The sequence below is a fragment of the Loxodonta africana genome, chromosome 7 (assembly GCF_030014295.1).
Source record: "Loxodonta africana isolate mLoxAfr1 chromosome 7, mLoxAfr1.hap2, whole genome shotgun sequence".
In the NCBI taxonomy this organism is placed as follows: Eukaryota; Metazoa; Chordata; class Mammalia; order Proboscidea; family Elephantidae; genus Loxodonta; species Loxodonta africana.
Genome location: NC_087348.1, coordinates 61,053,373 through 61,078,713, shown reverse-complemented (window position 1 = coordinate 61,078,713; position 25,341 = coordinate 61,053,373). Strand labels below are relative to the sequence as shown.

General features: G+C 38.0%; 1 protein-coding gene across 1 annotated transcript in view; it reads left to right on the top strand.

Moving 5' to 3' along the window:
• The window catches only part of ANO5 (anoctamin 5), a 115,942-nt gene that overhangs the window by 74,773 nt on the left and 15,828 nt on the right, over nucleotides 1–25,341 (top strand). The window contains exons 8-15 of the mRNA XM_064289447.1: nucleotides 3,229–3,363; nucleotides 3,746–3,851; nucleotides 3,951–4,011; nucleotides 12,330–12,481; nucleotides 17,394–17,468; nucleotides 19,022–19,244; nucleotides 20,970–21,139; nucleotides 21,796–21,893. Of these exons, the coding sequence (XP_064145517.1) occupies nucleotides 3,229–3,363; nucleotides 3,746–3,851; nucleotides 3,951–4,011; nucleotides 12,330–12,481; nucleotides 17,394–17,468; nucleotides 19,022–19,244; nucleotides 20,970–21,139; nucleotides 21,796–21,893 (1,020 nt within the window). The remainder of the gene's footprint in view (nucleotides 1–3,228; nucleotides 3,364–3,745; nucleotides 3,852–3,950; nucleotides 4,012–12,329; nucleotides 12,482–17,393; nucleotides 17,469–19,021; nucleotides 19,245–20,969; nucleotides 21,140–21,795; nucleotides 21,894–25,341) is intronic.

The following is a 25,341-nucleotide window of genomic DNA, read 5'->3' as shown; positions in this document are numbered from 1 at the left end:
AATTTACCTCCAAAGATTGTGGGTGTTGAGAGGCTGAAGAAAGAGGCAGGCAACACCAGGGTAGGAGTAAAGGAGTTTGTAAGGGACACTTACATACAAGCTCAAGGCCAAGTCCTGGGTGGCTGCAGGACCAGAGCAGATCTCAGCACCCCACAGTGGGAGGGCAGAGGTTTTATAGTGGTGGTGGACATAGTGGCTGTATGCCAGGGGCTTACATAAGGATGACTTAGCAAACCGTAGTGAGCTAGCAAACCACATGAGGACACTCATGTTCAGCCTCATAAAACTTGTTTCCCTTTCAGTGCACCCCTCAAAGCCAGCTTTCACAATCTGGCACACTCCCCTTCTTGTACCATAGTATGAAAGACTCTGTTCCTTCCCCACCAGGAAAAGATATAGAAGTGGGGTTGGCCAGGTGGTGCCCGTGAATGTGCAAGAGACACAGAAAGTTAGTGTGTGCCCAGAAGAGGGGGAAGGCTTCACTGAAAAGGAGAAGGAACCAGGAAAGAGAAGGCGACCCAATTCCCAGCCTCCTTATCAGAGAATGCTCTGGGTCAGGGCCTTTACTTAGGCAGTGTTCACGGAAGGTACAGAGGCAGACCATTCTCCCAACTGTCCAACCCTCAACTTCCATCAGGATGCCAGGAAAAGAAGCAAAGCAGTACCAAGTCTTCGTATACCCATCACCCATTTTGGACATTGAGCTGCATGTCTGTGGTTTGGCGTATAAGTCTGTTGGATGTTACATCTGTGCATCATTTGAGGCAGCATTTACTGAGGCTCACTAGGAGGACTGTTCCCAGCAGATTCCTCAGGCCTGCTTGGAGGAGAGATTCCAACTAGCCCTCCCAGCTATGGCTTAATACAAGCCAACTAAATAAAATAAAGCCAACTAATCTTACGTATGATTTCCAGCATCCTGTGGTTGTCCTCCATTTTGTGATTGTAATTTTATGTTTAAAAGGCTTAGAGTGGGATTGTAACACCGCCCTTATTCAGGTCGCCTCCCTGATCCAAGGTAAAGGGAGTTTCCCTGGGGTGTGGTCTGCACCACCTTTTATCTCTCAAGAGATAAAAGGGAAGCAAGCAGAGAGTTGGGGACCTCATACCACCAAGAAAGAAGCACTGGGAGCAGAGCGTGTCTTTTAGATGTGGGGTTCCTGCACAGAGAAGCTCCTAGTCTAGGGGAAGATTGATGAGAAAGACCTTCCTCCAGAGCCGATAGAGAGAGAGAAAACCTTTCCCTGAATTTGGACTTTTAGCCAGCTTTACTGTGAGAAAATCAACTTTTCTTTGTTAAAACCGTCCACTTGTGGTGTTTGTGTTATAGCAGCACTAGATCACTAAGACAGTTCCCAAAAGGGCAGGTTATATAAATTTAGTGATATAAAAACACATTAAGTCTCAGTGCTGGTTTATCAGTAATATCTTTCTAACAGTTGTTTATTTTCTTTTATAACAAAGAAGAGCTCCGTATAGGTTAAATAAAATAGCTTTAATTTTTTTCATCCTATTGTGATTATTTTCTATTTTTATCAAGTTATACTGCTTTTCCATTTCAATAGTGAACTAATTTTTCAAAAATAAATTTAAAGTGTTTTTAACAGAAAATTTAATGTAAAGAATTGATAACTAGATACAAAGTTGTTAACTAAGAAACTGTAAAGGCAAAAAAGATGGTGCAAGCAGAAAGATGCCTATTCAATTAGAAAGGAATTTTGAAAACTGAAGAAGTGTTCGAATGGAATTAATATTAAAAATGAGAAAAATATTTCAGAATCTTCTTACTGGGAAATGGAGTTTATATATACCCTTTATGTTCAAAATTGCCTTCTTTTTAGCATTATGGAAATTACTATTTATATTAAGTGCTCTTATAGAATTATATAGAGCAGGCTATTAGAACTCCAAAACGATCCCATCTATCTATCTACCTAGGGATCGGTCTTAGTTACTTCATGCTACCATAACAAAAATAACTCAAGTGGGTAGCTTTAAAAAACAGAATTTTATTTTCTCACAGTTTTGTAGGCTAGAAGTCCAAATCAGGTTGTCAGTATGGCTATACTCTCTCTCTCTCTGTGGGCTGAAGGGGAAGATCCTTGTCTCTTTCAGCTTCTGTAGCCTGGGCTTTTCTTAACATTCCTTGTACTGCAGATGTATTTTCATATTGAGTCTTCCGCCATGTATGTCTCTGTGTCTATTCTGCTCTTTTTATAAAACACCACTCAGAAGGGATTAAGTAGGACCCACCTTACTCCCACATGGACCATTAACATAACAAAAAACCGTATTTCTAAACACAGTCACATTCATAGGCATAGGTGTTAGGCCTTCAACATATCTTTTGGAGGACACAATTCAATCCATAGCAGAAAATGTGGGAAGACTTCACAGATTTGGTAAACTGAGTTCTATATAAATAAAAAGTGAAAATAACCAGGCTAAAACAAAACAATATAAACAACAACAAAAAAGCCTGGTTTTCTGAGGCAGAGAAAGCTATATTCTCTGGTTACTTGAGAGATTTTATTTAAAAAAAAAAAAAAAAGAAAAAATACCCAGAACTTGATTTTGTGATTTGAACATTTATCACTTTTCAGCTCTTTGTAAGGCAAGAACTAAGCTGTATATTTTGTAGACCTTTTATTAAGTAGCTGTTTCCAATTTCTCAGTCTGCTCCCTATCTCACAGATCAGAGATCCAAACTTGGAGGAAGATAGAAGTATATACATACAACCACTCTCACCTAGTGTGGTCAGAGTACTTTCTTAAGTTATAGAAAGAGAAGTAGAGCAAAAACCCATGCAGATTACAAATGTGATTCTTATTTGTTAAAATTAATTTCTAGAAGTTACTTTGCAGAATATTCTGCAGTTAATTTCAGAAACATTTAAATTGTCTTTAGAATTTAGAAACCCTTCAGAGTACCTTATTATTTCAAAATTAAAACATAAGTTACACTCAGTTGACTTCCTACTTTTAAGTGTTATCTTTGTGTGTGTGTTATCTCTTTTAATCCTTACAACAATTCTTTAAAACAGGTATCATCCTATGTTTAAAGATTAGTAAATGAAACTTAGAAAGTTTAGTGACTTTCCCAAAATTACATAGTTAGAAAGCAACAGAGCTAAAATTAAAATCTCGGCATGCCTGAATATAAAACCAGGACTCTTGGGACCATACCACTCTTCCAGATGCTGATTCTAATTTTACCCTCTTTCACAGGAGATATTATGGAGAAAAAATTGGCATCTATTTTGTCTTTCTTGGATTTTATACAGAAATGCTGTCCTATGCAGCTGTAGTTGGCTTAGCTTGTTTTATTTACGGCTTATTATCAATGGAAGGTGACTCAAGCAGGTAAGTGTAATGGAGTTCCCCAGATAGGGAAAATGCCTCAAGCTTATGCTAATTGAAATTATTATTATTATTTCTCTCGTATTTGCTTCAGAATGTTTCCTTACAGCCACAGATAACTGATATTTCTATGACCACAGGCTGTGTAGTATGAAAAAGGCCCAATCACAGCAGTTGCTCTCATCTGGCATTTTGTGGAAAATCTGTTTTAATATCAGCTCTAAATACTCTGTTCCTCATGGCATGACTTGAGCTACTATAGAATTGCCTCCTCATTGACCACCTGTATATAAGAAGCTGTAGAAATAGTTTTTCTGATAAGAACAGCTTTGGACTTTCACCCAAACACAAATCACTTTAAAGTAACACCACTGTTCCCCTGCAGCCGTGAAATCTGTGACCCTGAAATTGGAGGTCAGATCCTCATGTGCCCACTCTGTGACCAACTGTGTGATTACTGGAGACTGAATACTACGTGTTTGGCCTCAAAGGTAAGTATGCGTTGTGCTATGTTGAAAAGACTTGGAATTTTTCTCTTTCTGTATTGTGTTTGGTACTAAGTAGTCTTTGTGATGTTGCTGCTTTTACAGTTCTCCCATTTATTCGACAATGAGTCAACAGTGTTCTTTGCAATATTCATGGGAATTTGGGGTAAGTATACAGTCTCATGACAACCAGCTTTTTCATATTATATGTTTTATGGCCCATCCATATGTTATGTATGAATAGCATATATTACACACCAAAGATGGTTTTAGATCTCTGTGACTTTGCTGCCATCAATACATTGACGAAGTGTGGCCTAAGCTTTGGTTTGCAAAAATCTCTCTTAAAACTTCTACTCATTTCTCTAAGATGCTCTTTTTGAAGCTTAAAATGTATTTTGTTCACACTATCTCCCAGTGCCATGGTAAAAACAGGTCAATAAGTACTTAATTCAGGAGAGACTAAATATAAATATTTGATTGCTGGAGGATATTGAGTTATGGGTAGAAATTGGAACAAAGATAGAAACTATTATTGAGTGTTAATAGGTCAATTTTTAAGCCTACATTTCTCATGTTTCTTTCTAGTTCTAGATTCCATTTCCATTTATAAATCTTTCATATTAAGTGGAGCACCCCTTAACTTTGGAAATGCCCCAGTGCTTCACTTTTTTCATTTCAGATGAGAAGTAGAAGTGTCATAAAGTTTTTCCTGTCATCATTGAGGAAAATATATTTGTAAGAATAACTCAGCAAGAGAAGTCCTATAGATTAGTCTAAAATGTGTCCCAAAACTCAGTGTAGACTTTTCTTTCCACTTAAAACAAGTCTTTGGGACAACCGAGTCTCCACATGCAAAATAATGAAGCTGGACTCATACCTCATACTGTATATGAAGATTAACTCAAAATGAATCAGTGACCTAAATGTAAAAACCAAAACCATAAAACTCCTAGAAGGAAACAGGGATTATGCTGCAGGGCCTAGTTTTCAACAATGGATTTTTAGATAGAACACCAAAAGAACGAGCAGCAAAAGAAAAAAAAAAAAAATAGATAAATTGAACTTCATCAAAATTAAAAACTTTTGTGCATCAGAAAACTTTATTAAGGAAGTGAAGAGACAATGTACAGAATGGAGAAAATATTTGTTAACCATATATTGGATAAGGGTTTAATATCCAGAATATATTAAAAGCTACAACTCAACAACAAAAAAGACAAACAACCTAATTTAAAAGTAGGCAAAGGACTTGAGTAGACATTTCTCCAAAGAAGACATACAAATGCCAATAAACACCTGAGAAGATTCTCAGTGTCATTAGTCATTAAGGAAATGCAAATGAAAACAATGAGATACACTTCACACCCACTAAGATGGCTGTTATCAGAAAAATGGAAAATAACAAGTGCAAATGAGGATATGGAGAAATTGCAGCACTCATCTATTACTGGTGGAACGTAAAATGGTCCAACCATTGTGGAAAACAGTTTTGTGGTTCCTCAAAAACATAGTTACCATATGACCTAGCACTTACACTCCTAGGTATACATCCAAAAGTTTTGAAAACAGGGACTCAAACAAATATTTGTATACCAGTATTATTTGCGATATCATTCACAATAGCCAAAAGGTGGAAACAACCCCTGTGTCCATCAATAGATGAATGGATAAATAAAATATGATATACGCATACAATGGAATACTATTCAGCCATAAAGAAAAATGAAGTTCTGATATATGCCATAATGTCAATGAGCTTGAAAACACCCTGAGTGAAATTAGTCATACATAAAATGACAAATATTGTATAATCCCACTTATATAAAATATCTAGAAGAGGCAAATGCATCAAGGCAAAAGTTTATTAGTGGTTACCAGGGGCTAGGGGAGTGAAAATAGGGAATTATTACTTAATGTGTACTCAGTTTCAGTTTAGGGTGATTTAAAATTTTGGAAATGGATAACAGTGATGATTACACAACATGGTGAATGTAATTAATGTCATTGAATTATACACTTAAAAATGGTTAAAATGGTAAATTTTTTGTTGCATATATTTTACCACAATAATTTTTTTTAACAAACACCAAAAAAAAAAAAAAAAACCACTGCCGTTGAGTTGCTTCCGACTCATAGCAGCCCTACAGGACAGAGCAGAACAGCCCCATAGGCATTCCAAGGAGTGTCTGGTGGATTCAAACTACTAACCTTTTGGTTAGCAGCCAAGCTCTTAATCGCTATGTCACCGGGGCTTCTTAACAAGTACAAATATGTACATTTCAAAACTTGGAAAGTATAGCATTATACAGGCAGAAAGACACCACAATTTTTGGGTGTGTGTACAAAGCAGAGGAAATCCCTCTGCTTGGCTGTTATGGTCTAAGGAAAGAAGCCTAGATAACTTTATGGAAAGAGAGAATAGAAGACAGAGAAATCATACGAAGAATTCATTAGCACTCTTAGGTTTGGTATATTGGTGTATGGGCATCTCTTTGTTGTGAGGCTGCCAAATCCTGCCTTATCACTACTTAGAATCAAAAGTGAATGAATGGTAGAAAAACTTGGAAGGAGACAGCGGTGATAGTAGCACAATTAACGTCAATGAATTGTAAATGTAAAAAGTGTTGAAAATGCAAATGTTTTGTTATATATATATATATATATACATACACACTTAGCACAATAAAAAAGTAAATAGTAAGTACACAAATTCCAATAAATGTAATAGTTTTCCTTTGTTCTATTGAGAGAGATGGTGTGCCAACACCAGCTTTATATTTTATGACAAATAGAGGAACAGCCATATGTGAAACACCCATCAACCCTATAAAGTGAATATTATAAAGAGGCTCTGCCATCAGTTAATTTTTACAGAAAAGTTTATTGTAGCAGTGAATTGATTTAGCTTTGGCTTTTTAGTGTCTTGATCACATTCTATGAAAACAGAACTTCAGGGACACTTCTGTTAGTATGATTTCTGGTAAACCATTGAGCTGAATCAAATTATGCATTTGTAGAGTAGGTGTTAGGAAAACAGTCCAGATTTTAAAGGACGGCACTAGTCCAAGGGGTTGAGGTCTGAAAATAGTCAATGCTGTGGTTGGTAGTGGAAGGTAGGAAGTGCTTTTCTTTCTTTCTTTTTTTTTTTTGGTTTGTTTATAATGAAAATACATACCCACGATAAAAAAATTCAAACAATATATAGAAGCTGAAAGAAAAAAATTAAAAATTACCTGAAATTTAATTACTATTTTGGCAATAATTTTTTAGGATCTTTCTCTATATGTGTATGTACCTGCATGTAATTTTACATATTATACATGGTTTTAAGCCTGATGTTTTTTATATAACAAATACTGCCTGATGGAACACCTTCCATATCAATAAATATGTAGGCATGATTTGCCAAAGATGGCAGCTTAGTCAGACACGCCATGCCGTCCCTCTACTGCAAAGACCCAAGTAACCAAGTGAAACAGATGTGGGTGACAATCCTGGAACACCGAACATCAAAAGGAAGGATAAAGAATTAAATCTAACACTGATTGGAGGAAGAAACTGAACAAAGGCAGTGAGTGAGGAGTGATACAGAACGGATGTGCCCTGCCAGCCACCCTGGCACAACGTGGCCATCTTGAGACAAAGCCAGGATCAATCCTGGCTGAGGAGCTCAAGAAGGCAACTTCACGGAGTTCCCAGTAAGAGACAGATAAACTGTGTAGACATAAGCAGAGTGAAGCAAAGTGAGCAGATATGATCCAGATCTAAGGAAGGAGGGTGAGAGCTCCAGGGTTCCTGGCATCCACAGATTAGAGAGAGAGCCAGGGTCCAGAGACTGCCCTACTTACCAGTGGTGGTCCAGGACCATTAGGGTGGGAGGCACACAGGAAGAAATAGATCCATAGAGTGTCAGCAAGAGGGTCCCCCACATGACCTGATTCAGGACAGCCCCCCACCTGCTTGTACTTGGTCGGGGCCAGGCCTGGATTGTTGGCTGCAGCCAATGGGAAGTGATCAAGCACCCACATCAGGCTCCCACTCCTCCCACCCTCCTGATCATTAGCCACAAGAATTTCTATGCCTCTGCCACCCTGCCTGCCTGGGGACCATAACGCATGCCCCTTCTCCCCCCCACACACACCCCTGCCTGCTGACGCAGCGAGTGGTGGAGAATAAGCTCCCATACCCCTGCTCACATGCCATCCAGCCCACCAGTCAATTCAGTGAGCAGTGGAGAGCATGATCTCCTCATGCCCGCTTGCCCAACGACCAGCCCCACCAGTCGACCTGGTAAACAGTGAGAACATGATCTCAGTGTGCGTGCTCTTCCGCCACCCACACCCTCTGACCCAGCAAATGGTGGAAAGCATGCATCTGCACCCCTGTTTGCCTGCCATCCACCACAGTCTGCCAACCTAGTGAGCAGTGGGGAGCATTTTCTCACACCCCCACTCACCCGTCACGACCCCCACCCTCTGAACTGATGAGTGGTGGAGTGTGTACTCCCGCACCCCTGCTTGTCCACCACCTACCACTGCCCACCAACTCGGCAAGTGGTGGAGAGCGAAATCCCATGCTCCTGCTACCCACTCCTGCTGCTGACCCAGCAAGTGGCAGAGAGAGCATTCCTGCGTGCCTGTGCACATGCCGCCACCCCACCGCTGCCCTGTCAAGGAAACGAGAGCACACTCCCGTGCTCCTCCTTGCCCCACATACCTGCTGCACCATCCACTCTTTGAGTGCCATCACCCATTCCTGTGCTGCTGGACCTACAAGAGGCAGTGGCCAAAGCCTGCCCAGCCCACCCCTCAGCTGCCCCACACGACCACTGAACAGAGACCAATAAACAATGACAAACTTAAAATGAAAAGAGGGAATAAATGGTGTAGTTATGGAACTTCCATATGGAGAGGAAGTCAAGGTGATATCAAGAAATAACAGACTCTTAAATTTAGGAAGATAATGGTAAATTTCAGAGTAACCACAAAATTAATAAACCTACTGGGAAAACATTAATTAAATTAATAAACCTACTGGAAAAATATTAGACGACACAGGAGGCATCAAAAAAAGATGGAAGGAATACACAGAGTCATTATACCAAAAAGAATTGTCAACATTCAACCATTTCAGGAGGTAGCATATGATCAGGAACTGATCGTACTAAAGGAATAGGTCCAAGCTGCACTGAAGGCATTGGCGAAAAACAAGGCTTCAGGAATTGATGAAATACCAGTTGAGATGTTTCAAGAAATGGATGCAGCACTGGAAGTGCTCACTCGTCTATGCCAAGAAATTTGGAAGACAGCTATCTGGCCAACCGACTGGAAGAGAGCCTATTTCCAAGAAAGGTGAACCAACCGAATGCGGAAATTATCGAACAGTATCACACACAAGTAAAATTTTGCTGAAGAGCATTCAAAAGTGGCTGCAGCAATATATTGACAGGGAACTGCCAGAAATTCAAGGTGGATTCAGAAGAGGACATGGAACCAGGGATAGCATTGCTGATGTTAGATATATACTTGTTGAAAGCAGAGAATATCAGAAAGATGTTTACCTGTGTTTCATTGACTATGCAAAGGCATTTGACTATATGGATCATAACAAACTATGAATAGCATTGCAAAGAATGAGAATTTTGGAACACTTAATTGTGCACATGAGGAACCTGTACATAGATCAAGAGGCAGTTGTTTGAACAGAACAAGGGGATACTGCATAGTTTAAAGTCAGGAATGGTGTGCCTCAGGGTTGTATCCTTTCATCATGCTTATTCAATCTGCATGCTGAGCAAATAATTCAAGAAGCTGGACGATATGAAGAAAAAGGGGGCATCAGGATTGGAGGAAGACTCATTAACAACCTGCATTATGCAGATGAAACAACCTTGCTTGCTGAAAGTGAAGAGGACTTGAAGCAATTACTGATGAAGATCGAAGACCACAGCCTTCAGTATGGATTACACCTCAACATAAAGGAAACAAAAGTCCTCACAACTGGACCAATAAACAATATCATGATAAATGGAGAAAAGATTGAAGTTGTCAAGGATTTCATTTTTCTTGGATCCACAATCACTACCCATGGAAGCAACAGTCAAGAAAATCAAAAGACACATTGCATTGGGCAAATCTACTGCAAAAGACCTCTTTAAAGTGTTGTAAAGATGTCACCTTGAGAACTAAGGTCTGTCTGACTCAAGCTGTCGCGTTTTCAAATGCCTTATGCATGTGAAAGCTGGACGATGAATAAAGAAGACTGAAGAAGAATTGATGCCTTTGAATTGTGGTGTTGGTGAAGAATATTGAATATACCATGGACTGCCAAAAGAATGAACAAATCTGTCTTGGAAGAAGTAGATTTTTTAAAAATATAATTTTGTTGGGTAAAAAGAGGTAGGAAATATATTCTAGTGATGGAACAATCTGTTTTGAGGACTAACTTCCAACAGCTCCAACACTGTGCCTTCAGTGTCATGAATTATCTCCAAGAGTCCCTTTAAGGTGAAGTTTTTTGCTGTCATCACTTCCCCTGGGACAACTTCATCCTTTTTGTGATGACTACTTTCCTCGTCTATGTTGACAAGTTCACCTTCACTGAGCTCCACTGGCTGTGTATAGAGAGTCTCAACTTTCCCACACCCAGTTATTTCATCTATAACTCCATTTATGTTTGATTTGAATTTCATTGCAGCATTATCACTTTTCATTTCTTTGATGCACTTTCATCTTTGTTGGCCAATTCCCTCTTTTAATTATCCATCTTTCTAAAATGTCATGTGAGTTTTTTACTGGGAGACAAGAAAACAACACAACTGTGTGCTTTGCTGTGTGTACGTGAACTGAATAACGTGCAGTGACCAACGTTGAAACTTTCAACAGACTTTGAAAGAAATTGTGTGATTGGTCATTTATCATGATGTACCTCTATTATTTATGCAGTGATTTGTGGACTGAATAAGTAACAGTGAATTTTGTATTTTATGCATTTACACTTAGTGTATCATGGTAACTGAAATTTGAGTCATGTTTTCAAAAGACTGGTGATATTTAATCTGTGGAAATGGAAATCCATGCCTGCATATTGGAAACATGCCAAGCAAGGACTGCTCGTATTTCGTAATGTGTAAAGGAATAAAATAAATGAGCTGGAGGACACGTAACTGAATATATGAGCAAATGAACAAACTAAAAGCTTTAGCGGTCAAGCGATCAATGTATCTGCATTTTAAACACAGGATATTTGAAACAAAGAGACCACTTAGATGACTGTAATGATACCTGAAGCAAAATATAATTAGGGCTTTAAAAATGTGCAGATAGAATCCTTAGTTCCTCACAATTATTTAAGAGGTAGGAATAAGTCAGAGGAAACATTCAAAGCCGAATCTTTAATATTTGATAAAATTATAAGTTCATACTGCTTGTATTAGTATTCTATTCCTAGATGTATACCTAACAGAAAGGCATGTGAATGTCCACCAAAAGGCATATACAACAAGTTTTATGGGAGCATCATTTGTCATAGCAAAAGAAAAACTAGAAACAACCCAATTATGCCTCAACCAGGCATAGATAAACAGAATTACAGTTTAGTCACACAATAGAATGTTATAGGGCAATGAAAGTGAGTGAAATTTTGCCATGTACAGCAGCACGACTGTAATTTATAAATATACCTGGGCATGGAAATGATGCTAAGTTAATATGCAATTTTTTTAAAACTACTTTCAGTATGACATCGTTTATGTTTAAATTAAAAGACAGGTAAAACTAATCTATGAGGTTATAAGTCAGGATCCTGGCTACCTTCATGTCTTAGAAGAGTCACAAAGGAGGGCTTCTGGGGTCCTGGTCATGTTTTATATGGGTGCTAGTCACGTGATGTTCACTTTGTGAAAGTTCTTTGGCCTGTACGTTTGTGTTTTATGCACTTACTCTGCAAATATGTAATTCTTCAATTAAAAATTTATTACAAAATAGATTTTGCTGGGGAATAACTTACGTTTTCCCTAAACATGCTTGGTACTTCCCTAAGGCTGATAAAGTGGTACAGTTGCATGAATGCGTTCAGTAAAAGACTCATGCCAACAAAACCTAGATGTTTAGTAAAAAATTAAGCTTCTGTACAACCTCAAGTTATCTGAATGAAGAAGGTAATGTGCCTGAAAAAAAACTTCTTGCTTGGATTACTGTCTAAGAAATTAACTTGAATTTTCGTAAACTTGAAATTTCGTAAATTTTCATAATAGGCAATTTTTGTAAATGAGTTATTTCAAAATATTTCTCTATATTATTACGCAAACTTTAAAATTTTTGTAATTTTACTATGAAATATAACAATGACAAAGTAGCCACTTGAAAAATATGAACCATCATGCGACAAATGATTAAAATGGAGAGAAGTAGAAAAAATAGAGTTACTATTAAGTTTGCCTTTTTATCACCTGGTTGTTTTCATGTGTTTTCCCACCTATAGTCACACTATTTTTGGAGTTTTGGAAACAGCGACAAGCCAAGCTGGAATATGAGTGGGACATGGTAGACTTTGAAGAGGAACAGCAGCAGCTTCAGCTGAGACCTGAGTTTGAAGCCATGTGTAAACACAGGAAATTGAACGCAGTGACTAAGGTAACTTAGGCAATGTGAAATGGGCGGCATATTCAAATGTATACACTGCTCTGGTTTGCCTCTCAAATAATGATGCACATTTTAATTAGCCTTTCAAATCTCCCTTAATACATAAATCATATAAACTTCTTTACTTCTGGAAAAAAAATACACACACACACAATACGTATATGCTAAAAACCATTTTTTTTTTTTATCTAGTCAATTCCGACTCATAGCAACCCTATAGGACAGAGTAAAACTGCCCCATAGGGCTTCCAAGGCTGTAAATATTTATGGAAGCAAACTGCCATATCTTTCTCCTGCGGACCCGCTGGTGGGTTCAAACTGGTGACCTTTCGACTAGCAGCCAGTTGCTTAACCACTGTACCACCAGGGCTATGCATAATATATATAAGTATTATATATATATCTGTATATCTATGAAAATTTCCAAACACGTACAGAAGTTGATAGAACTGTATAATGAGCCCCATGGACTCATTACCCAGATTTAATAATTATTAATTCATGGCCAATCTTGTTTCATTTGTGCTCTTACTCTTACAACCACCACTCTATTATTTTGAAGCAAATCCTGAACTTTTTATCATGAAATATATGGTTCTCATACTAATTGAAAAAAAGTAAAATGGGTAATAGTGCGTATACTGTGGGCTTTATATATAATATGTTCATAAATACATAGGCATAGAAACGATACTAATATGCAAAAATTAAAATAGTAGTTGTATTAAATAGTGGCTTATAAATGATCTCATCAGCCAAAACTTTCTTCACATGGTTCAGTCTAACTGATTATAGTGGGAAGGTCATTGCACTGTGGCCTGGGGCCTGGTTGTCCTGTAGGATTTTATCTTAAAAATAAATAACTACTCAAGTTTGTTGTGTATCAACTTGCTAGTCTATTGCAAGGTAGTCATGGCAAGGCGTGCAAGTTAGTCCTCAAGACATTCATTTAGAATTGTTGTTATTAGGTGCCATTGAGTCAATTCCAACTCACAGTGACTGTCATGGACTGAATTGCGTCCCCCCAAAAGATCTGCAACTTGGCTATGTCATGATTCCCTTGTATGATTCTATGATTATCTACTATTTTATCATCTAATGTGATTTCCCTATGTGTTGTAAATCCTATCACTATGGTGTAATTAGATGGATTAAAAAAAAAATTTTTTTTTTTTAATGGATTACTGGCAGTTATATTGATGAGGTCTACAAGATTAGATAGTGTCGTAAGCCAATCTCTTTTGAGATGTAAAAGAGAGAAATAAGCAGAGAGACATGGGGACCTCATACCACAAAGAAAGCAGTGCCAGGAGCAGAGTGTGTCCTTTGGACCTGAGGTTCCTGTGCTGAGATGCTTCCAGACCAAGGGAAGACTAATGCATCACAAGGACCTTCCTCCGAGCCGATAGAGAAAGCCTTCCTCTGGAGCCCGCACCCTGAATTCAGACTTGCAGCCTACATGACTGTGAGAGAATAAACTTCTCTTTGTTAAAGCCATCCACTTGTGGTATTTCTGTTATAGCAGCACTAGATAATGAAGACAGCGACCCTATGCACAACAGAAGGAAACACTGCCTGGTCCTGCAGCATCCTTACAATTGTTGCTATGCTTGAGCCCATTGTTGCAGCCACTGTGTCAACCCATCTCATTGAGGGTCTTCTTCTTTTCTTGCTGACTCTCTACCAAACATTAGAGAATCAGAATTAATAATTACAATGTTAGTTCAGTGATTATAGTGATTAGACTTCAGGCTTTGACGAGTAGTCTTAGGAGGAAGACTTGACCACAACTCAAACTCACAGGTTTTTCACTGGAGCTAGAGTCTGAGGTCAGATGTGGTGGGCAGTATTACAGCAGGCTCTTGGTCTTCAGAGTGAGAGAGAAAGACCCAGAGAGTGAGCAGGAATTCAGGGTTTATGTACAATTTTCTAACCTTTACTTCACAAGATAAGGACTACATGATGTCATACTTAATCAAGATTAGTATGGTTTATTGTTAAATAAGGGAATTGTTTTATGGCATATTTATGTCTCAAGGCCAAGCTATAGAGATTTGACTTATCAGAAATTAATGGGGTTGTCGTATGACATTTATGTCTGAAGGCCAGTTACAGCATTTGATTGATGTTACATTTCTTTATCATAGCATGCAGGCACATGGCTATCTTAGGGAGGCTGTTTACTACATACTTCTCACCGTTCCGTTATCTATTTCCAAGGTTAAAACAACTTTCTGATAATTTAGTCTCTAATGTACAGTTCATCATTAGAGAGCATCATAGAAGTATGCATGTTTCTATTTCTGAGTTTAGAAATTCTTTATTTCTAACTCCACACTATAAGTAACTTATACATAGGTATTTAAAATACTATAAAAAGCATCATTACGGTATAAAGATAATTATAGAAGCATACACGATAGTGACTTAAATACATAAGTGATTTGAGAGCATCACAAAAAAACATATAACAGGGTGAAACCTAGATGCTAGGATCATTACCTGGCAAATTAGCTGTGTGTTCTTTTTTTTTTTTCTTTCTTTTAATTGTGCTTTAAGTGAAAGCTTACAGCTCAAGCTAATACCTCTTTCAAAAATTTATAGACACATTGTTATGTGACCCTAGTTGTTATCCCTATAATATGTCAGCACGCTCCTCCTTTCCACCCTGGATTTCCCATGTCCATTCAATCAGCTCCTGTCCCTTTCTGCCTTCTCGTCTCACCTCCAGACAGGAGCTGCCCATGTAGTGTCATGTATCTACTTGGACTAAGAAGCACACTCCTCACAGGTATCATTTTATGTCTTATAGTTCAGTCTAATCTTTGTCTGAAGAGTTGGTTTCAGGAATGGTTTTAGTTCTCGGTTAACAGAGAGTCCAGAGACCATGTCTTCCAGGGTCCCTGCAGTCTCGGTCAGACCATTAAGTCTGGTCTTTTTACTAGCATTTGAATTCTGCACCTCACTTTTCTCCTGCTCCTTCAAGGACTCTCTGTTGTGTTCCCTGTCAGGGCACTCATTGGCGGTAGCTGGGCACCATCTACTTTTTTAGTCTCTGGCTGATAGAGTCTCTGGTTTATGTGGACCTTTTTGGCTCTTGGGCTAATATTTTCCTTGTGTCTTTGGTGTTCTTCATTCTCCTTTGCTCCAGGTGGGTTGGGACCAATTGATGCATCTTAGATGGCCACTCCATAGCTTTTAAGATCCCAGATGCCACTCTCCAAAGTGGGATGCAGAACATTTTCTTAATACCCTTTGTTATGCTAGTTAACCTAGATGTCCCCTGAAACCATGGTCCCCAGACCAGCTGTGTGTTCTTGACTGAGTCATTTGATTTCTTGGTACCTCATTCTTTTCGTGTGAAAACTGGAAATACTTTGCCTTCCAAAGACCAGAAGCTTGGCTACATATTGTTACAGCCCTTGCCTCTCCATAATCTATAATCGCTGCATTACCTAATGCTATAAAATGGAATAGAATATGTTTCAAACACAGTCTCTTCAGTAGACTCCCCTACTCTGTTCAGGACACTCATCTTGCAGTACAACACTCAAAATTCTTTGCAGTTTAGCCATTCACTAAATATTAAATTGCATTGAAACACTATAAATAGTAATTCAATAAATGAATAAAGGAGAAAAACAACGCGAGAAAATACATCAACAACTTAGGTGGCAGTTTGAAATTATGAAAATATATTAAAAGAGACAGTGACATGACAATGACGTATGTATCTATTCATATTTCTTGAGATAAAAAATAAGAACAGGCCTATTGTCTTCACCAAATGATTAACAGAAAAACAGGTGTATTAAATTCTTACACTTGAAACCAGTTAGAAAGTAATATGTATTACAGTTCACTGTGAATCATCTACTTTGCTTTAACGGCTTTGAAATCGACAGGAAGTTTTTTGACTTACAGTGCTTTTTTGGTGGTTAAGCACAAACAGAACTCTTATGTTTGAGTCTGCATTAGGAACAAACATACACACATACATGTAGATACACACATATGCACACACAAATACATGTATACATGTGTGAAGCACAGATATATTGGGTGCATACTCACGTACACATACATGCATGCAAACACACACACACATACTCTGGGCTCCTATAGAGCTCTTGGACAGCCTACTCTGCCTGCTGAGTTCTGTTTGCATTCACTCCACCCTGGAAATCCTTAAAATGTGAAATCTTACGTATTAGAAATACATGATTTAGTTTTCACTGTATGTCAGTCTTCTTTTGGTTGAGAACTAATTGCTTCTTGATGTAGTTCAGAATGTCAGCTGATTTAATTATTATCTTCTATTAATGACTGAAAAGCCTAGAGGAGGGAAAGGCTGGGCTTCTAGACTGTGGAAGAACAGAATATATCCTATAAAAATCTAAAGAAGGCATCCTATTTAATGTCATGAAGAGCAATTATGAAGCAATTCATTAGAATAAAATTGTACCATCATTAAAGCATGTTCATTTAAACAGCAGCCCTCAGGTTTTGACTTTCTTTTGTGTCTACCAGGCCATAAATACCATTTCAATTCAGCCCTTAGGAAATATGAGTGTATCCATTATGCCTTATGTCATCTGTAATGCGTCTTATCCAGGAGGCCTAAAGGCTTCTTAAAGAGAAGGAACTATTGCTAGAATGTAGCTTACCACAAGTTATAGCGGGTCCTCTTGGAAGGTCCTGCTTTAATTGGGCCCTGTGCTTTTGACTTCGGAAGAAAGATGTGGCAGTTGCTTCCATGAAGATTACAGCCTTGAAAACCCTGTGGGGTCACTATGAGTCAGAATCGACTCAACGGCAGTGGGTTTGGGGTATTTTTTAGTATGATTTTGACTACTACTTGGAGTCCAACGCTGATGGTGGATTTTGAATTTCAAAATTACAGGAGATGGAACCTCACATGCCTCTATGTAGCCGTATTCCATGGTACTTGCTCTCAGGAGCCACAGTGGCATTATGGGTGAGCATTTCTTTAAAAACCTTGATCATCTCTTTAACATACCATCATATTTGGTTAATTTCAATATTTACTTTTGTCAGTGTTTGCTCTTGATTCCCCCACCCCTGTTTTTCCCTGCTTACACTTCTTATTTAAACTAATTTATATGAATTTGCCCTGATTGAACCTTGGGAAAGACCTAGGGAGAGAGATAGATGCTTTTATCTTAGGACCAGTCTTTTTTTCTCCCCACTGTTCATGTAATTAGATCATAACCTCAAACTAGAACAGAATAACAAACCTACATGGAGTGCAGACTCTGGTTAGTTTTTGTTGTTGTTGTTATTTTTTAAACCATTAATTTATCTTTATCTCTATTCAAAACATCTGCACAAAATGAATCAACCCATACTATTAAAGTTCATTCTTTTGCTCAGATAAACTTGAAGAACTTAGTTAGGATATCCCGTTGTTAGGGAGTTGTTTTCTCCATGTCTTTAACAAATAGATTCCTCCATCACTACACTCTATTCTTACCTTTCCCTTTCCAAACTGGTGTCCTCTAACAGTTGGCCCATAATTTTAGGAAAAGAGGCAGTGTTACCTAGAAATAGTTAGCAGATGAAAGTATAAATTATTAGAAGTTATAAGCTACAGCTTAACCTCACCAATCCATATTCTTCCATATTTTTTTTTTTATCTTTAATATTTCTTGCTGAAGCTCTTGCTTTTTCTATTTGTTGTCTGAGACATTTGTTTTTTTAGATGGTATAACAATCACTGAGGAAAGATGATAGAATAAAAGGGGGCAATAATCAGTTTGGGACACTCCTTGGAAAACAGTCTAGGTTGCGGCCCCAGAACAATTACTCTATTTTGCATTTCTAGTTCTTGCTCAACTAGAGTAAGTTTCTCAACTTTAGAATAAACTTCTCCAATTATTGATATAAAGCCATCCCTAGATCTTTCTGCTTTTGCAAAATGGGAAGTGTATATAATTTATAGAAAATCTATACAAATATCTAAACTCCCAGTCGTATAAAACCATTAAAAGTATTATTTTGAGAGTAAATGAAACTGAACTTTTAAATTCATTATTCTTGGGAAATAAGTAATCTTCATAGTACTTGTTTAGCTATAATCCAGAGCTGGGCTTGACAAACATTTTCTGTAGAGGGCCAGATAAATTTTAGGCTTAGGGCCTCTTATCATTTCTGGCACATACACTTCTTTATTTTTGTTTACAACCCTTTAAAAATGTATTCTTAACTCTCTGGTCATACAAAAACAGACCATGGGCAGAATTTAGCCTCAGGCCATAGTTTGCCAACTCCTGGTTAAAGATAGGCCTAGAGCATGGGAAATGAATAATTTTTTCCTATTTTAAGCTTAATCACTTGCTACTATATGCCTCATCTCTAACCCTTGTACATCGAGTCAATATTTCCTGTCATCTATGGTTTGCTTTGCTAAGTTTAATACAAGGAGATGAAGAAAGTAGTATATGATGTTTCAGGTATGTATGCATCACAAAGGTACAGGGACCAGAGTGAACAATCATTTCCCTTCCTCAGATGTCTCTTGTCATCGCCTGTATGGTAGCTGTGATTGTGTACCGCCTGTCAGTCTATGCTACATTTGCTACCGTAATGGAATCTGAAGCAACCTTAGAGCCTGTCAGAAGTATCCTTACTCCCCAGCTGACCACCTCACTCACAGGATCATGCTTGAATTTTATTGTCATCTTAATCTTGAATTTCTTTTATGAAAAAATATCTGCCTGGATCACAAAAATGGGTAAGCTGGCTACAGTGGGTTGAATTGTGTCCCCCCAAAAGACATGTTCAAGTATGAATCCCCAGTGCTTTTGACTATTGCTTTATTCGGAAATAGGGTCTTTGCATATTTAATCAAGTTAAGATGCAGTCATACTGGATTAGAGTAGGCTCTATATCCAATGATAGGTGTCTTTATAATTGAAAGAAGAGGAAGATTTGGATACAGAGGCACACACACCCAGGGAAGAAGACCATGTAATGACAGAGTCAAAAAATTGGAGTGATGCATCCACAAGCCAAGGATTGCTGGCTGGCAACCACCAGAAACTAGGGGAGAGGCATGGAACATATTTTCCACTAGAGGCTTCAGAGGAGGCTGCCAACACTGGATTTCAGACTTATTAGCCCTCAAAACTGTGAGAAAATACATTTGTGTTATTCTGAGTCATCAGGTTTGTGGTAAGTTGTTACAACACTCTTGGGGTACTACTCCACTGGCCAAATCACCAGTGTGATTCTAAAAAGGGGCTTCTGTCAGTGTCCTATGTCCATTTCAGGTCATCTCCTCTGGAATTTATTTTCAAAGGGCACATTTTAAGGTAGTTTTGGTCTGTAGGTAGACCCATATCTTGGTACTTCAGAATCCACTAACAGTTATATTTGGCTCATTATAATGGAAGCAAGAAAAAATAAAAAGAATTAGGACTTTGTAGAAATTTTTCAGTATTCTTGTCTTAATCCTCCTTTGGTGGAACTGGAGCCTTGCTGGCACAGTGTTAAGAACTCGGCTGCTAACCAAAAGGTCTGCAGTTCGAATCCACCAGCCGCTCCTTGGAAACCCTGTGGGACAGTTCTTTTTTGTCCTGTAGGGTCACTATGAGTCGGAATTGGCTCAACAGCAATGGGTTTAATGGTTTTTTTGTCTTCATCCTCCCTTGGTGGAGGTAATAGATTCAGTCAGAGAGAGGAGCACAGAGCACACTACACCACCAGGGTTTCCTCTGTGTCTTTGGGGTAATATTATTTACTATTTTTGTAAATATCCTAGATTTGGCTGGATCAGATCATACTATTGGGAGATTATCAGCTCACAAAAACACGGTCCCATATTCTTTTATGCCTCACGATGCTCCATTGTTTTGTAAAGAGAATCTGTATTTTCTTACCTTTGAAATTCTTTAAACAATAGATCATAATCATGTATTTTAAGCAAAGGAAAGGGAAAATGTATACAATTTCTGCCACTATTTGCTGTCACACTGTTTTCTAAATTGATATAGCCATTTAATTAACAAGAGGAAAACACAACTCAGTTTGGAAATCATCTTCTGCCCTTGACCTGAGCTTATTTTGTTTAACCCCAACTGAAAACAGAAAAGAGAAAAATCTGACATGTTTATGGGATACCACATAGTGTATTGAGTTGAGCATAGCCTCTTTAGTCCAATATGGATTTGAATTCCACATTCTGATTGTGTGAAGTCAGGCAAGTATTTTATTCCTCTAAATATAATAGTATTTGCTTCTTAGGTTTTGGCAATGGTTAACTTAATGCAAAGTGTCTAACAGATAGTCTGGCACAAGTCCATAGTTACTTAATGTTGGGTTAGCTGTAGCCAGCGTGGGGAGCGTTCCAGCAGATTCTCCGGATAATAATGAGAAGATACCCAGTTGCCCCAGGGAGTAGAAAATTTATGGAGAGACCAGAAGGTACATTAAAACTTGGTGTTTGTTTACTTACCAGAAATTCCTCGAACTTACCAGGAGTATGAGAGCAGCCTTACCTTGAAAATGTTCCTATTTCAGTTTGTAAATTATTACTCTTCCATCTTCTACGTGGCTTTCTTTAAAGGGAAGATTGTGGGTTATCCTGGAAAATACACGTACATGTTTAACATTTGGAGAAGTGAAGAGGTAAGAATTCTCTTGATAGCTGGGATTTGTGGCTTCAGTAATTCAGTGTTTAATAAGTACCTTCTGTGTGCCCAGTCCTATGCCAGATATTAACAGATACAAAAGAAGGCTAAGACATTGACACTGTCTACAGAGGGTATAGGTGTTACAGTCTTATCATTTGATAGACTTTCCAGTGCCTTTTTAGCAAGAAGTTATGTTGTGCCTATTGTTTGGTAGTAAAAATGAGCTATGAAATGCGACGTGTCCCTCATTTCTGTAGAATTCCCACAAAGGATGAATGATTACTTCTTGGGGATATACCAGAAAGGGCTTTACCATGGGGTGTAAAGTTGGACTAGATCAATGGTTTCCAAACCTGGCTGTGTATCCAAATCACATGGAGAAAATGCCAACTCTCAAATCTAATGCAGATATACAAATTCAGTTTATTCTAAGAATGGGATCCAGAAATCTATGTTTTTAACACATTCCCCAGCTGAATCTAATACAGTGAGCCTGATCCTGGTCCAAGGTCATGTTTGAAACTATTGGGCTAAATGCTTTTTTCGTATCCTTTCCAACCAAGATTCTAACCTGGATTTCTTTTAGTTGTTGCTAAAGTTCATCTTTCATCATTCACTTCTTTTTTTTACCCCCCTCTTGTTGCTGACTAGTGTGATCCTGCAGGCTGCCTAATAGAATTGACGACTCAGTTGACCATCATAATGTTTGGGAAACAGATATTTGGAAACGTTAAAGAAGCCATTTATCCGTATGTATGACTTATGAGTTTTTTGTTTAAATAACCGTGATAGATTTTCTCTGGAAGAAGATGGGCTTCTTTGATTATCATGGTGCCTTTATAGCAAATGTTTAAGCCAACAAACCCTCTTCTTTTAATCATCAGTTATGAATACATTAAGGTAATATAGGCTTTGAAACGCGTGTCTCTATTGTTTGAATCAAGTTTAGGGAAAGATCATTATTCTCCTCTCCTCTGAAGATTTCACTAGGAAATTGAAATAACCCCTGTAGAGTATTCTACATGTTACGTATTGTTTCTCAGGATCACTAAAACTTGAATCCTCTTTGTAAAAGTATTCCTGGGTCATAGAAGCGTCTAGGAATAAAAATTGGTTGTCTGTGAAATGCTTGAGAACCTCCAGCTCAATATGTGAAGGAATTGCTGTCTGCTCGAAGAGCCTGGCAATAATGAATACATAATACAAAAAGAAAATTAAAATGGCAGTTGGTCTCAAATATAAGATGACCATCTTCATGGATAGAAAGAAATAGAATCATAAAGTCATAAGCTTATGATCTTACCGGGATTCTAGTTAGGAAATGACAGTATCAGAGTTTGGCACCCATAGGATAAAGTTGACTGAAGGTGCTCCACTGAGATGGGGATTGGCTAGGTAACTGTACTTAAAGCCAGGGACTGGGTTGATTCTCACTCATTCATAAGATTGAACACCTTCCTTCCCCTTCCCACCCATAACACACACAGTTCCATAGTGCTGCCTGAGATTCTATTTCGTGTGCTAACAAAGGAAGAACATGGACTTAATCTTAAGAAACAGTAACTGAGCCAAGCCTTCTTCTAGCTTCGTGATTGAATCTACCACATCCCCAATATTACTTCAAGGAAATAACTCTAAACTGTTACTTTAAGTCTTAGTTCTAAAGTGAAAAACAAAAGAGCAAAATGGAGGTAATTCCTAAACCAAACACAAGATGGAGGAGAGTTATGCATAGAGAGACAAAGTCAAGTAGAAGGGAAACAAGCAAATTAAAAAAGTCAATGTGAGCCTGGCTGCAAAGCAAAATTTTAAAAAAGAAAAAACTGATGAGACTCAATGCTAATGAAGCTGCTACCAAGATCAATTATCAGAAAGTTAACTTACTCCAGCAGAAGTTCATTTTATAGAAGATTCTGGCAAAGCCTGTAAAACAATTATGTTGAGAATATTAAGGACAAATAGTGGAGGTGATACTTTCTTTAAAAATGACCAATAAATAATTAAATGAAAACAAGCAGAAAAATAAGAACAAGCTGATACGGAAAAGAATCAATTAGAAGTCTTATAAATGAAAAACATTATGTTAACTTGAAAATACAATAGATGGGATGAGCCCTTGACTGGACAGTTGAAGAATGAATTAGTGAATTGGAAAATAGTACTGAGAAACCCTCACATTCTATAGTGCAATAGAGAGATAAAGAGATTAAAAAAAAAAAAAATTAGTGACAGGAGGCTAGATTGAGAGGCTTTCCATTAACCCAGTAGTTCTAGAAAAAGAGAATTGAGTAAATGGTGGAGGAAAGAAAATTTAAATAGGTGATTGCTAAAAAGTTTCCAAACATGAAGGAAAACATGAGTTCCAGGAACAAAAATAAACTCAGAATAAGATGCAAGATAAAGGAAAGTAAATTCACATCCAGGTACTTTATGGTTAAACTACAGAATAGCAAAGATAGACAATTTTAAAATCTGGCATGAAAAGAGCTTGGAAGTTATCACTGCCATCCTCACACCAAGAAAAAAGCTAAACAAATTGAAAATCAACAGCTCTTTTTAGATGCATCAGATAATTGAGGTCACAGGGTAAACAACCCTGAAAACTGGAGAGACAGGCAAATACATAGAATCACATCTTACTAGGAGCAAAAGCTCACCCCTGGAGCCAACAACTCATAGAAACACTTAAAAGTGTTACTGATTAATTGCTGGAGACTGAATTGTAGTCTAGCTGGAGAGATAAAAACCCTAGAGGCTCAACCTTATGGTGGTCCCTTCATGAGTTTTGTCTCACAATTTGTAGGATGAACTTTCAGTGTCCAGTCTAGTATGTAAAGAGCTTGGAAGTAATCCTCTCTCTTCCTCAAAAGGAAAGGTTGAAAATCTAAAAATCAGCAACTTTTTTTAGATCCATCGGAGAACTGAGGTCATAGAGCAAACCACTACCTCAGAAGCAAGAGAGACAGGCTAATACAGAGACTCACTCCTCACTGTGTGCACAGACTGCTGATGCTGACATTGCAGGACTAAGTGTTGGGCAGGACTCTTTAAAGGGTAATTGACTAATTCCCTGGGTGGTGTAGTGGTTAACTCACTCAGCTGCTAACCAAAAGGGTAGAAGTTCAGTCCACCCGGAGGCACCTCAGAAGAAAATACTGACAATCTACTTCCGAAAAATGAGCCATTGAAAACCCTATAGAGCCCAGTTCTACTCTCAGTCACATGGGGTCACCATGAGTAAGAACCAACTTTAGAGAAACTGGTAAATGGGGGTAATAGTTGTCAAAACTGCCAAAAAGAAAAATTTAATCAAGTCAATTAGCGTTAACAGTTTATTTGAGTGAGAAGAATGAGCACTTCCAGTGCTGCATCTGGTCGTTGAAATATCTCAAATGATATTCCATCAATTCGTGGAGCTTTGTTTTTCACTGATGTTTTCAGTTAAGCTTGGACCTCTTCCTTCAGTACCATCAGTTCCTGATCATATGCTACATCCTGAAATGATTAAATGTCGACCAGTTTTTTTTTTTTGGTATAGTAACTCTGTGTATTCCTTCCACCTTTTTTTTGATGCTCCCTGCGTTGTTTCATATTTTCCCCATAGACTCTTTCAGTATTGCAACTCAAGGCTTGATTTTTTTCTTCAGTTCTTTCAACTTGAGAAATGCTGAGTGTGTTCTTCTCTTTTATTTTTCTATTCCCAGGTCTTTGCACAGGTCATATAATACTTTGTCTTCTCAAGTCGCCCTTTGAAATCTTCTTTTCAGCTCTTTTACTTCATCATTTCTTCCATTTGCTTTAGCTACTCGGTGTTCAAGAACAAGTTTCAGAGTCTCTTCCAACATCCATTTTGGTCTTTCATTTCTTTTTAATGACCTCTTTCTTTCTTCATGTATGATGTCCTTGATGTCATTCCACAATTTGTCTGGTCTTCGGTCATTAGTGTTCATGCATCAAATCTATCCTTGAGATGGTCTCTAAATTCAGGTGGGATATACGCAAGGTCATACTTTGGCTCTCTTGGACTTGCTCTAATTTTCTTCAGCTTCAACTTGAAATTGCATATGAACAACTGATGGTCTCTTCTGCAGCCGGCCCCTGGACTTGTTCTTACTGATGATATTGAGCTTTTCCATCATCTCTTTCCACATACGTAGTCAGTTTGATTCCTGTGTATTCTATCTGGTGAAGTCTATG